Consider the following 13,686-nt stretch of genomic DNA (forward strand, 5'->3'; position numbering starts at 1 on the left):
TGAAAAGAGTGCAAGAATTTCTGTTGCGTTAAATGCTGTTGTAATCTTATACCTTGAAAAGATGTTCATTTGTATGTTCTCCTCTCCACTACGTAGTGCCACTCATGTGGAATTGTAGGGTACATGAAATAAAAAAATAAAAAAAAGTTCCTTCAAGTCGAAGTTGAGAACCGCGAGAATAGTCGACTCACCGACCGGAGTGCTAGCAGACAGGGCAAGCACCGTGGAAAACAAAGAAATGTGAGCAGCTTGGATCGTCTTCCTATTCCAACCGTCTATTGCATTTGTGGCAGCATTTCTCACTCGACTGCAAACAGGGTAGGGCACATAATTTCTCCGTCAATAACTGTCGCAGGGCAATAATTTCACGCGTAATTTCACGCGTATTAGGCGCGGCTTATGCGTTATTTTTTTTCTTACGGGCGCTCCGCGGCTTATCCACCGGTGCGGCTTATCTGATTACTATTTTTTTCCTGGTATTTTCCCCATACGCCAGTTTTAACGAAAGGGCTGACAGTGTTTCTGGAACAGTACTGACCTGCCGGTGCACGAGCAGTGTGTAATAGGGCGGGTCAACATTCGAGTAGATTGATCTTCCTGGTGCATTCCCCCAAGCAGCTTTAACGAAAGTGGTGACAGTGATTCACGTCTTCTGGAAGACCACTGACCCATCAATCCATGAAAAACACCCAAGAAGGGCACAATCCGAAATTGCTAGAACTCTATAGACCTGACCTCCTTTGTTGCACAATATGCTGACCCCGGTGTATGGAACACAGGGTTTATGGCCTCCTCTATGGTCACCTTTGTCACGCAAATCAGTCGCCGCGTATTGCCAGCGGCTTATCTGCGAGTGCGGCCAGAAAATTTTCAAAATGTTCCTAAGAACCCGTCCTGTGGCTTATCTGCGGTGCGGCTTATACGCGTGAAATTACGGTATTAGATGACAGAAAAAAGAAGCTAATCGGTGGTAAGCCATGTTGTCGTTGTGCACAAAAAGGCCACAACGCCAGGGGCCCAAGAGGAAAATTACAGTGTTCCCGTTGTAGACGTTGGCACGCATTGGCAGTGCGTGACCCATCGTGGAGGCCCGAGAGCAAGCGCATGGTCAGCACGGAAACAAGCAAGGCCACAAGCGTGTTGGTCCCGGACGGACTAAACAGGAACAGTTCTCAGGTACCCCTACTTGCTTTTAGGTGCTGGGTAACAGCCAACAGCAAGTGCATCTACGTTCGTGAAATAATCGACGAAGGTAGTCAAGAGACTTTCATAAGGAAACACTTGACCGAACAGTGAAGTCTTCAAGGGAGCGACAACATAGTCCTCACGCTCAACACTTTTGGATGCATGTCAAGTTTGAATCCCAAGCGATGTGACGTAGTGAAATGCCACATACAAAGCCAGTTTTCACCGTCAGAATAGCCCTTTGAAGCAGGTGTTGTTCCTGATATATGCAGGAATGTACTCTGGGCTCCCACTGACATTGACATCGCGCAGAATATCAAAACTGGAGGGCGCCGTTGACTTATTGTTCCCCAACGTTCAGGACATGCAAGGAATTAATCTGCTTCAGGAGGAAGATCAGCTGTAGAAATAGTAACGGAAAAAAATTGCGTTGCAGTCATAAGGAATGCCTTATCGCAGTTAAAACAAAATGGGATAGACATTTCAAAGTCCCACCTCAACATCTGGTACTGAATGTGCAACCTTGAATGCTGTGACCTGCGTACTCAGAGCCGAGTGCACCTCTAACGACGACATGGTCAACTCACTGCGGAAGTTGTGGAAATTGGATGACATCGGCGTTGTGAATAATTCGTCAGGGAAGAACGAAAATGGCGGAATCAAAAAAAAGAAAAAATAGAAAAGAAATTCAAACATGATCAAGAAAGCGAACTGAGCTACTCGGTTGCCCTGCCTCTGGAAGGCTTCAGGAGAGAGCTTATTTAATAACCGATAAATGGCGAAATGTTGTTTGAAGAGCTTACTTACCGTACATAATGAGACGAAAATGCATGCATTACATATGACTTGTACTTGTATCCTACTGGACTGTCCATTGTCCGAAAAGCGAGTTTCCACATTACTGTGACGAAAATGCATCAAAAAAGTTTGATCCTCAGAAAAATCGTCCATAATTTCAGTTGTCCATATTAACGAGGCACGACTGTAGTCGATATAAGTAAAACATTTTCGAAAATTTCCGGCTTCTTCGGCTATGGTGAATATGGGTCAGAAACAGAGGGAAGATGTCGAAAGGAAAATAAGGAAGGCCGAGGGAAGGCCGGTGTCCCGGAAACTGGAAGAACTCGCATCATTGAGGCATGCGCAGGAGCTGCAGGAGTACACGAGTGCTGCGGGACCCAGCGGGTTAACACGGCCCTGAACTCAGCCTTCCGAGTCGCGTGTACCCTCAATAATTGTACGCGAGCTCTCCAGCCCATCAATGGCCACCCTGATGGTGCTTGCTCTCACAATATTATTATATTGTCTCTAGTGTAGCTAGTTTAGCGTTAATATTTTCTGGACACTGTAAGAAAGGAGGGCGAGGTAGGGAGATAACCTTCAGGAGAGGTCCTTCTCTCTGTCTCGTTCCCATTGCAAGTAGTTCATCATGTAATGTCGAATTGACGTCATTGAATATAGGAAACCAGATCGGGAGGACGGTGTCGCCTCCAATTAAAGTGAGCTAGATGTACAGCTTGGGACAAAAGTTTACGGAACACTGGGGTGTCGCTTTTTTCCCTTGGAGTGATACCCTAGCAGCAACCAAGAGTGGACACACATACTGAGAGATTAATAGCACAGCCGGTCATCCGTTTCTTATTCGACCTATTCCCGATATCTAGCACAGCACCTCTCCGTGCCGTGTTCCGTAAACTTTTGTCCCAAGCCGTACGGACGACCGTGAAGAGCTCTCACAAGGGTCAGCTGTCACACCAGCTACGTAAAGCTACGTAGCTATTTTTTAAGCGACACAAGTAAACACTAGCTGAATAAAGTTTTATTGTCTTGGAAAGCATGGCAAGGTGCACACAGCAACGTAAAATAGCCCGTTCTTGAAATTTTCAAATGTTACACGACGTATTCTAAAGCTCTGAAGAATGCACGTGTTCGTAGTGTGTATTCAACGCTGGGAAATCTTCTCACGGATTTTCAGCGGAACGCGTTGCACAGCTAAGTCCAACGCTGAGCTCAAGTCACTGCGGTTATCATAGGGGTCAGTTGTTCCATATGAGGTGTGGAAATAGCCACGTCCCTCAACTGGTGCAGCGACTGACAGCGCAATCTATATGGGCAAGATGGTGTTTCAGTAGCTTTTTAACAACATATTAGAGATGGTGTAATAACGTAGAGCTACTTTTTACATTGAACATGGCGATCAACAAGCCAGTAAAGGCTAGCTTGTACGTATCCTACACAGATAGGACAGACGTGAAAATATAAAATGTAAAGCTTAAGATAATAGGTTCTTCACTGCTCTGTTTCTTTGTTTTGTATACGCACTTCCAGTGGTATTTCATTCGGTACCCCTCCACAATAACGATCACGAGAAAATGCAGTTGAGACAAGCTGCCCCTGCCAGTATGGTAGCCTGCCCTGTCACTGGGGCGCAATGCCACACTTGACGACCTCCGAGCAGATGTTTTTCAAAAACTGTTTTTGAAATACGGCTCTATTTTAATATGTGCGTGGTGTAGCCAAAGTATCGTACTAAAACCAAGCTTTGGACTCATCAGCCTGACGAAAGTACTTTCCTCACAGCAAAATACTCGTAAATATTGTGACAACTCTCCCCCCGAACCTCCCCTAATAGGTGCAGACTGCAGACACGTCGTCGTCGTCAAAGTACATCCCTCTCTCTCCAGTGCTCCATGTCCGCATGTACTGCGCCATAGCAGACGGCCCGGCCGTTCTCATGATAACGTGAAGCTTCGAAAGTATTCTTGACAATTTCTACATATAACATGTCTTTGCAAGCACGGCAAATTGGTTTGGACGGCTCCCGTGTGCGTTTGCCAGCGCGGCGGCGATGCGTCTTGAGTGAGGCAGCTTTGCGGGGCAATGCCTGATGACTGCAGGAGTGGTGAAGCGTTTCTTACGTTTTTTTATTTTTTTCCAGGCAAAAACACAAATATGATGCTTCAAATAATCTCTGTGAAATAAATGTTCAAGGGGCATACTATGAAATACAATCGGTCCCATTTTTTTTTAATCAAAACCACTTCCGTGTGCGATTGGTGACTGAACATCTGGTAAAAAGGAATATTTCCGAAAGTCATGATTTTTTTCTGCGCGCCAAGTTTGTGCGCCTCAAAATATTTTAACACGTTCTGTGCCTCCTACACAAATTAATTAAGTAAATATGAAAAAAAATCGAAAGTCCTGAAAAAATATACAGGAAGTTTATAGTTTTCTCGGGGCATAAATACTTCATAAAACGTGGGGATCAGCCTTCACAGCGTATTGGAACGAAAGCATTATGCTTTGCCTTCACTCAGAAGAGATTTTGTTGAAATTTGCGTAAAAGCGCATGGGAACAATGAGCCACAGGTTTTTTCAAAGACATCTGGGAAGGTTGAGCGCAATGACTAGTGCGTTCGGCATGGAATGACCTATACGTATGTCGATCTGTGCCACCCGCAGCAACGTCTGCGAGCACCATACCGCAATCAAAATGCGTGCCACCTCGCGCGAGAGGTGGGCCCTACAGCAAACTTTCGACCAAGGTAGATGGGTAGAAATCCAGCGAACCGGTAGAGATGTAGGAAGGGAGTTGCCACAGGACAGAAGCCGCCGATATTTCGAACACAGACTGTTCTTCTTCTGGGCCCAGAAGAAGAACAGTCTCTGTTCGAAATATCGGCGGCTTCTGTCCTGAGGCAACTCCCTCCCTTTCGACCAAGGTGTACGACCAAGAGGATAGAAGGACAATGGCTTAGGATTAGCCTCGTTTTGTGCTGAGGGCTATCTGGTACAATGCCCTTCACAAATGTCGCGGTACAGACACGGTCAAGTAAGAATCGCATTTTTATTTCAGGAGATCGACGTGGACGACGAACCCACATCATCGCACCCAAGTACTGTTGTGAACAGACAACTGATAGATGTGAGTATGATCTATATGGCGTACATTTACACACGTGTATTTTGCTCGTGAAATAGAAGACGACGTAATTACCCGCCCATTACAAGAAAATATATAAATAGCGACACTATAAATAGCGAACACCAAGAAGAGCGCGGAAGTAAAACTCACAGGCAGAGCTGAGAATTTTAAATTACAGGCGGAAAATTGCAGTAGACTGGAAGGTTCCATGATAGGCAAGCCTGAGCGATGGGCAAGACACGTAAACAAACACAAACACGATTTACCACAATTGTTTACGACGCAACGAGTTCCGCAATGTTACATTGCCTCTGGGAGATTAGTATCCTTGCAACATTACCATTTACTGACGTTAATCCTCACACTACCGCTGAGGATGTTCCGTATTCATCAATTGCTCGTATCCATCATTTCAATCGTATTCATCATTCCGCTCCACTTGTGCGTCTTGCGTGAGGGACTTGCATTTTACAGAAATACACATATGTCTTGTGAGGGGGAAACCAGCCGGTCTTCTCAAGGTAGCTCGTAATCGTCATCATCAGGCTGAACTGTTTGATTTGCTTGGTGTGGGGATTCTTTGGCTGTGCTGTACGATGCCGAATAAATATGGTTTCTTCCCGTCCGAATCCTTTGTTAACAGTTTGGTAGAAGTTCGCTTCGCATTTCGAGTCCGGAGTTTTGACTAGCTGCTCCTTCGTCCATATCTCCGTCTCCCGTTCTCGCATTTCTTCATGACGCACCCCCGTTCTCGGAGGCTCGTACTCAGGCTGCCGGAGCCAGCGTGATCTTCAGGTTTTCTTGGGGACTGGAAACCAATATATTGAAGAGTGGCTCGCGTCCTACGACCGCGTGAGCTCACGCAACCGATGGGACGATCCTGCTAAACTGAATAACATCGTACTCTACCTCACCGACCTCGCGAGCATTTGGTTAGAAAATCATGAATCGAAGCTCGAGACCTGGGCTATCTTTTACAGTAGTGTTCGCGAATTGTTTGGCACCGCGGCGGCTAGGAAAATGGACGCTGCTCCGGGCCTCTCGGTACGTTACCAACAACACGATGAATGTTACACAGCATACGTATATCGAGGACGCCCTGGCTGTTTGTACTCGGGCGGATCTTGCCATGCATAAGCTCGAGATCATCAACCATATAACCAAAAGCATCGCTGAAAAGGCCTTCCAGTACATTGTTCTGAAGGAACCTTCCACCACCGCCTGTGTGATCGAGGCGTGCAGATCGCTTCAAGAGGAACGGAGCTCGCGCGGCCTGCGTAGCGCGTCATTTCGCGCTGCCCAACCTTTCGTGTCTGGTACCTCGAGCCTTCCGGACGTGGGAGCACTCCGGATGCTTCTTCGTCAACTGATTCGCGAGGAGTTGTCTTACGTAGTGCAGCGACCAACTCACCTTGAAGCCTGTCCACCACCTGCGCAACCTGAGTCTTACTGCCTGCAGCCTTTGATACGAGACGACGTGGCGGCTGCTCTGAGGCCGGACGCGCTACGACACTTCGTCCGTCCTACGCTCATGAACTGCGCTCGTCATCCGGCTGGACTCCGTCGCAGCCGGTCTCACCGCAGCATATAGAGCCTATAACTTATCTCTTTACTTCCCTACTGTCACCACCACCTGTCTGTTACCGGCCGCAATGGCGGCGCCCTGAAACACGCATACACATACACATAAGCGGTCATACTGCCCTATTTTGTCAGAGACGCAGGCGGGGCATCAAAACCCGAGGTACATTCTTTGCTTACGACTCTCGTTCACGTGCAACAGCGGATGGCATGCTGTTGGACCACAATGACTACGTCGGCTCCAGAGCGAACTTTTCCCGCGACCCGCCATGTTATCCGCCCCCTCAGCGACACCATCAAGTCTCACCTTCCTTGGCCGGTCCCCTGCACGTTCCGCACTTCGTCAGGGGACGCCTTCAGCGCGGGAAAACCGCTAGTTGCTGTCCGGCGAGGAGGGCGGACTCCACTGTTCCAAGAGTCACAAACTCCTCCGTGTTCTCCCCACAATGTCGTGGATGTTGTTCTCGCTGGGATATCTGTACAGGCTCAGATAGACACTGGTCCTGCTTCATAACGTTGGACATGGCTCGGCGCCTGCGCAAAGTGAAGGGGACGGGAGGAGACCAGCGGTGCCTGAGCCGGAAACGAAGTGACGACCATGTGCAACGTGTAATATTTATTATTTGGTTGCCAATTTCTCGGCTGGTACATGATGGCAGGTGCGTACCGGCACATTGGATGGTACGGGAAAAGCCGTGAAAAAATAGCATTCTTCTAGCCAACAAATTGCAACGTGTTTTCCTTAGGAGTTGTTCGTTTGATGAACTCGTTTGCTACAGCGTTCAGCTAGATATCACGAGCTACCTCTTTGTGGCAATGGAGCAAGGTAATATGGTTTAACCGGGCTTGTCCAATTGTGGAACGCAAGTTTTCAGCCGCCGTAGGCACGAGAAGGACTTTTCTGATGTGCAGGACGTCACAGGTATGGTCAATACAATTCGAAGAAGTTGAACAACTTCTGGAAGTATCGTGCACACTTCACAACTTCTGGAAGTATCGTCCACACACAGTCCACACTTTCCTTTCCTGAGAGCAGCTCTTTTACGTCCTGAAACAAAGCAAGGCTTACGGAATGCTGCTTTGCAATGTCCAGCAGCGTATCTCGATGAAGCTGAAGGCAACGTGCATCAAGATCTCCTTAATATAATTTGCACAGATAACCGCTGTCAGTTTTTCCCATCAAGAACTCTTCGACTTTGGCCACGTGGTCCCACATTCCGGCAGGAAACCGAGTGCACAGAGACGCATGAACCGTGTCAATTACCATGTAGAACCTCTGCCGATAATAGGCTTCCGTGGATTTAAACTCGTGTGCTTGAGATCCTTCGTCGTAACGACGTGGGGCTTGTCGCTGCCTTATTGGTAGGCTGGGGCTCCCAGTTTTGAGCTCCTCAGCCGTGACTTTCAACATGCTCCAAAAGTCAGGGAATTTGTCGTGGAGTTCAGCAACACATTCTTTAGCGGTCTTCACTATTTGCTCTGTATGCCCAAACTGCAAGCTCTTCTTCTGGAGAGCAGAATTTGCGCTCTCCAATCTCTCAAATACCGGGATCATCAGCCCGAGCATGAAATATGAATCGAATTTTCCGAGCACTTTTGCATAGCCACTGGCTTTTGCTCCTGTGTGATTCTTTTCATCCGATGACAGAGCGAGAGGTGAATTGCACCAACTCAGAGTAGTTACTTGACACTGACCGCAGTGAGGATGCCTTCAGCGTCCACCGGGCTTTACAGAATTGTCTGAGGTCCGGTGTTCCGTCCTTCTGGAACTGTTCGAACCAGCTGAAGCGCCTTGGAGATGTTTTCACAAAATTTACCAAGTCTGCGAACAAGGTGACAAAGTCGCAACACACATATTTGCTTACACAAGTCTTGCAACACTAGGTTGATAGTGTGCGCAAGGCAGTGTACATACATCGCTCTTGGTTCAATATCCTGAACTAGGGCTTGAAGTCCACCGCTTTTGCAGGACACATTTGCAGACCCGTCGTAGCCTTGTCATCGGCACTTCTCAATTTGAACACTCATACGACACAACACGTGATTCAGCATTGAGAAGAGCTTGCGTGCTCTCGTATCAGCCGTCACGTAAAATCCAATAAGGACTTCTTCCACTTCAAGACCATCTTTGACGTACGTGAATCAAAAGGATATCAGCTCCTGCGTGCTAATATCAGAGGTCTCGTCAGCAATCACCGCGCAAAGCAACGCGTCCTGCACTGCTCTGATTACGGAACGGAGCATGCTGTGGGTAATGAGTTCAAGCATCTCATTTTGCAAGTCCGGCGAATTCCACTTACACCTACTTTTGTTGAGCCACGCCCCGAGACCTGGCACATCCGCTCCCCACAACGTAAGATGCTGCCTCAAGTTACCTTCGTCCTCATTGTAACCGCGAAGTGACACTACGAAGTGGGCCTTGACATCCCAGAAAGCGAACAGACGACAGTACTGTTCGCTTGGAGCGAACTGTACAGCGAACAGAGCTTGACGACTTTGATTCATTTGGCTGAGCTTCGGTTCAGAGAGCACAGTCGCTACGTTGGCTCCTGTGCTTGCACTTCTGAGCGCCGTGGATGCTTCACGATAAAGAGTTTACTTATCATGACTTCTAAATTGTTGAAGAGCTTTCTTCCAGTTCTGGAAACCTCGTTCAACGAATTCAGCGTAGGAGTCTTTGTCTCGCGATGTGCATGCAAGTGGAATTTTTTTGTCACTGACAGTGACGCAAATGGCACAGTACACCTTACCAATTTCAGAGTTTAACTGCAGGTTAAGTGCAACTGCGTGCCCTGTAGTATGGTGTTCGGTCATGTCCGTTGCACTTAGCTGCAACTTTAGTAAGCAAAAACTGTCCATCATAAGAAAAAAGTGTCCACATTATCAAATACAAAAAAAAAAGAACTGAAGAGAGCAAAAACAATGACATTTTACAGTCTATGATCATTTGAACTCTTATTTAATTTGCTGGACACATCCATCAGGTGGACCCTGTTTGTTTTTCGTTTGTTTATTTTGCATGGTTTTTCGTCTTTGTCTCTTCGTCATCTTGAGGTTGGTTTTTCTACTGTTTTCTATTCACGAGTTCTGCAGTAGCTGACCGGAACACCTCCATATCTTTTAAAATCTCAATCAATCAAACAACGTTTTAGAACACTATGACAGCATATTTATTGCGGGCAAGTACATTCCTCTAAAGTGAATAATTTTACTGTCATGTTTCCTTATATGTAGATTTTATAACCACGGTAATACGCCTATGTTTTGTTGTTGTAAGTTTTTTTTTTTTTTTTTCACGTAATGACCGTTTTTCAGCTTAAGTAACAAAAGCGAGAATCGCTGGCATGATACATTACACATATACATTTAATGAGGCTTTGCAAGGACAATGCACTGTTATAAAGCTAAAAAACAAACTATACCAGCTTTCTCTGTTATGGAAAAAAAAGAAAATTATTGTGGTGGCGATGATTGAACATAAGTCTGCATCGAATTAAACATTTCTTTGAAGGAGGAAACATTTCCCTCGAGTTTGAGGAACACACAATATGAACTGTGTGTTCCTCAAACTGAAGGAAATGTGAGTTCTTTCCACAGTACACCATCTCGCTTGCACCATTTTAATTCGCTTATCGAAGCATTTCTTGTTGCATTCTGTTAACTCCTTCCTGCAGCCTCAGTACTTTTCTTTGAAACATTCATTCCTTTTTTCTGCTTTTGTAGCTCTCATTTCCACAGCTCATTTCTTTTTTCCCATTTCTTTAGAGCTCTAGGACCTGCATCATGGCAGTCTGGTTTTTGCGCTAATTTCTCTGTGAGGTCTGTGCAGGTTCCAAACTTGTCTCTTGTTGCTCAGTTGTTTGTTCTTCAGGCTAGGATGCTGCAGCAATAGTTTCCATCTGGCTGTTCGTGTACAATTGGAACCTTGAAGATACACAAGAATGTGTGAAGCATGCAGTGAGACGACACATTACTGAGGAAGATGCCTCGATGTTTCCTGTGCAGTTGCTTGCAACTCTTTTGTTTGTTTTGTCCTTCTTTCGAAGTTTATCAGGACTACTTCTAACATAGTATTCTTATAGTGCATCACATGCACATACACAAGGGATAAACATCATGCATAACAAATTACATACAATACGCACAAGCTACTGTTATTGTGTTTTCTTGTTGCGCATGAATCTCCTGACTATGGATCCCAACCCACTAGTTGCCTTGCTATGCTTAGTAGTAATAGGCGTATGATTACACGCAGCTTTGCCAGCACTGGCCCTCATTTCCAGCTTAGTAAATGCTTATCCATATTTATTAATCCATTATTATTATTATCCATTAATGCTTATCATTTATTGACTTCACAATTGTTGCTCTTTTATTCTTTACCGCCTAATGATGCTTTTACAAACTATTACATGTTTTAAGCACATGATTGGTTCACATGAGTCCAGAACAAGCTGTGATATACTAGCTGCAACACATATTCCAGCGAAGAAGACTTGCAACACCCCATTTCCATATCCCCTCATCATCCTGAAGCAGATCAGTCAGATGCAGAGTTCCACACATCATATCAGCACACAGATTCAGATTGCAACTGTGGTTGTGCTCACCAATCATGACATCACTGTTTCTCAAGTAGTCGTTTTGTAGCAGTGCGAAACCGTGCAGTGTGGGTGTAGTTTTCATAGGTGTAGTTTCATAGGCGAAGCTGGAAATTGAAGTATGACATGTCATGAGTTGTACCAAATAGCATGAAACATCGAAAAGGACACTAAACAGCATGTACATTATACGCGCTCGCAAGAATGCCACGAAAACGCCACTGATCGCACGGAATCATCTACCAGCATGTTGTGGTAGCTGGATAAAATAGGCGTAAGTAGCTATGACATACACAACAAGCAAGCAGAAACAAGAACTGAACTACTACAAACTGCGTTTCCTATATTCCGTCGTCATGTTTTCTATCTTAACTCGCACTTGCTTCCCGACGAAAACCGCAGTAGCTGTCTCGACGCGGTCGCAATCGGCGGCGTTTCTTTTCTGTCCTCTTTGGTCCCCGATACGGCTACACTGTCTTCACAGGGGTTTATCAAGTGCATCGTCATGGCATCTGGCCAAACGAAGTGTTTTTTGCTGCACGGCAGCTCACTTATTGCTTCCGACGACACTACAGTAGCTGAAGTGGAGTCCGCCATCTTGCTTTTCAGTGGACCCGACCGTGGTTGAGGAGCTCAGTCGAAGCTCAACCGTGGTCGTGCAGTGAACCACGTTCGGCGCTGCAGTGTAACACTCTCAACCACGGTTGAGCTCGACCGCGGTCAACTCAACCGTGGTTGAGAGCGCTAGTGTAACTAGGGTATTACTCTGCGATGTTGTCAGAGGCCCTGTTGTGGTTACTTCCGTCTGACATCGTCGTAGACTTCCATTGCCAAACTAGCCAGTCTCGTGTCAGAAGCGTCACGACCTCAGTCGAAGACGGAATTGTCACAAATGTTAAGCCAACCTCAGCGGCTGTATCCCATTCGATAATAGCAGTTTTCTACCAACAGCGCGTACTGAAATTCCGTCAGGGGCAGCCTATCACTATGGCCCTTAAACGACCGTCATCCTGCGGATTTCTTTAGAGGGAAGCAATGCAATCATCGAGTTGGCATGGCTAACCCTCTTCCTGTTTTGCAGGTTTTGTGTTTCGTGCCACTGTTATCGGCTTACCAATGCAACAGTCCTCTAGGCACACTGATTCAAAGCCATTGAGGGGCAAAATTGAGGGGCACTGTATTTTCTGTATCTGAGGATTTCTGCGATAGAACAAGAGATATCCGGAAAAAAATATGGGAGTCTGCAAAGGATGAACGGAAGCAAGGCAGCTCTGTACGTTAGGTGTATAACAAGATTATTGTCAACGGAGTGACATTTGAGTGGGACAGTTTAAATGTATGTAGGCGACCAGTTACAACTCATACTTCATTTTGTTCTGGTGTCACACAAAGCTGTAATGTGGATACAGGCAAAACGACCTCGACTGAGGTGGTGGCCGCGGTTTGCCACTGGCAACAATCGAACGAATAACGGACCACCCTCAATATAGTTTCCTCAGAATGTCACTGGAAAGACATGTGATTCGTCGCTTTTGTGTCTGAATGCCAGAAGCGTAAAAAATTAAGTTCATGATTTCTGCAAGCTTTTATCTACGCTTAATCCTGATATAATTATGGGATGTGACTCCTGGCTTGATGGTTACGTGAGAGATTCAGAAGTGTTCCCTCCTAACTGTATGGCATTTCGAAAGCATAGAAACACTCATGGCGGTGGTGTATTTATTTGTGTACGAAGTTCTGTGCACGCTGAGGAAATTCAGAGTAATTTTGACAACTGTGAGTCTGTATGGTGTCGTCTCTTGTCGAAAGGGTAATCCATTGCACTGTGTTCTTTTTAGCGGCCGCAGGCGAGGAATGTTTGAGAAATTTGTGTGACCAAGTATCTTTTATCTCCGATCATATTGTGTTAACGTTCGGTGATTTTAACTTGCCAGATTTCAAGCGGTGTACTATCGGATATGAGAGATTGAATAATTCACCTGCTTACCGAGTTTTTGATGAGATGCTATATATGCATTCTTTGCACCAATTTGTTCATCTTCGGACACGCGGCTCCAACGTTTTATATTTACTACTGTGTAACTGTGAGGAAATTATTAGTGATGTTTCTGTCTTCCCGGGCCTCTCGGATCACGAATGTGTGACTGCTAGTGTTAGGACTCACTCTAAGGTAGTACCAAATCAGCATCAGAGAAAATTTTTTTTCTTGTATAGCAGGGCTGATTTTAAGGCTATTTCTAGGAACCTGGAAGCTAATTACCCTGATTTAGAAACATTAAGCAAATCCCAATGTGTTGACTTTCTGTGGAAGCATTTTTGAGATATGCTGACCAGCCTTGTTCAAAAATATGTACCGACACGGAAAATTAAGCACAAACGCAAATGCGATAAACC

The 13,686-nt window shown here is 45.8% G+C and overlaps 1 protein-coding gene across 5 annotated transcripts in view; it reads left to right on the forward strand.

Annotated features, from left to right (window-relative positions):
• Positions 1 to 13,686, forward strand: part of LOC135378944 (caspase-7-like) — a 290,182-nt gene that overhangs the window by 240,900 nt on the left and 35,596 nt on the right. For 3 of the 5 annotated variants that reach the window (XM_064612127.1, XM_064612131.1, XM_064612130.1), the window contains exon 9: positions 5,042 to 5,110. The exons of the other annotated variants lie outside the window; for them this stretch is intronic. In XM_064612127.1, the coding sequence (XP_064468197.1) occupies positions 5,042 to 5,110 (69 nt within the window). The remainder of the gene's footprint in view (positions 1 to 5,041; positions 5,111 to 13,686) is intronic. 5 annotated transcript variants of the gene reach the window in all.

This window comes from Ornithodoros turicata, chromosome 1, assembly GCF_037126465.1.
Source record: "Ornithodoros turicata isolate Travis chromosome 1, ASM3712646v1, whole genome shotgun sequence".
In the NCBI taxonomy this organism is placed as follows: domain Eukaryota; kingdom Metazoa; phylum Arthropoda; class Arachnida; order Ixodida; family Argasidae; genus Ornithodoros; species Ornithodoros turicata.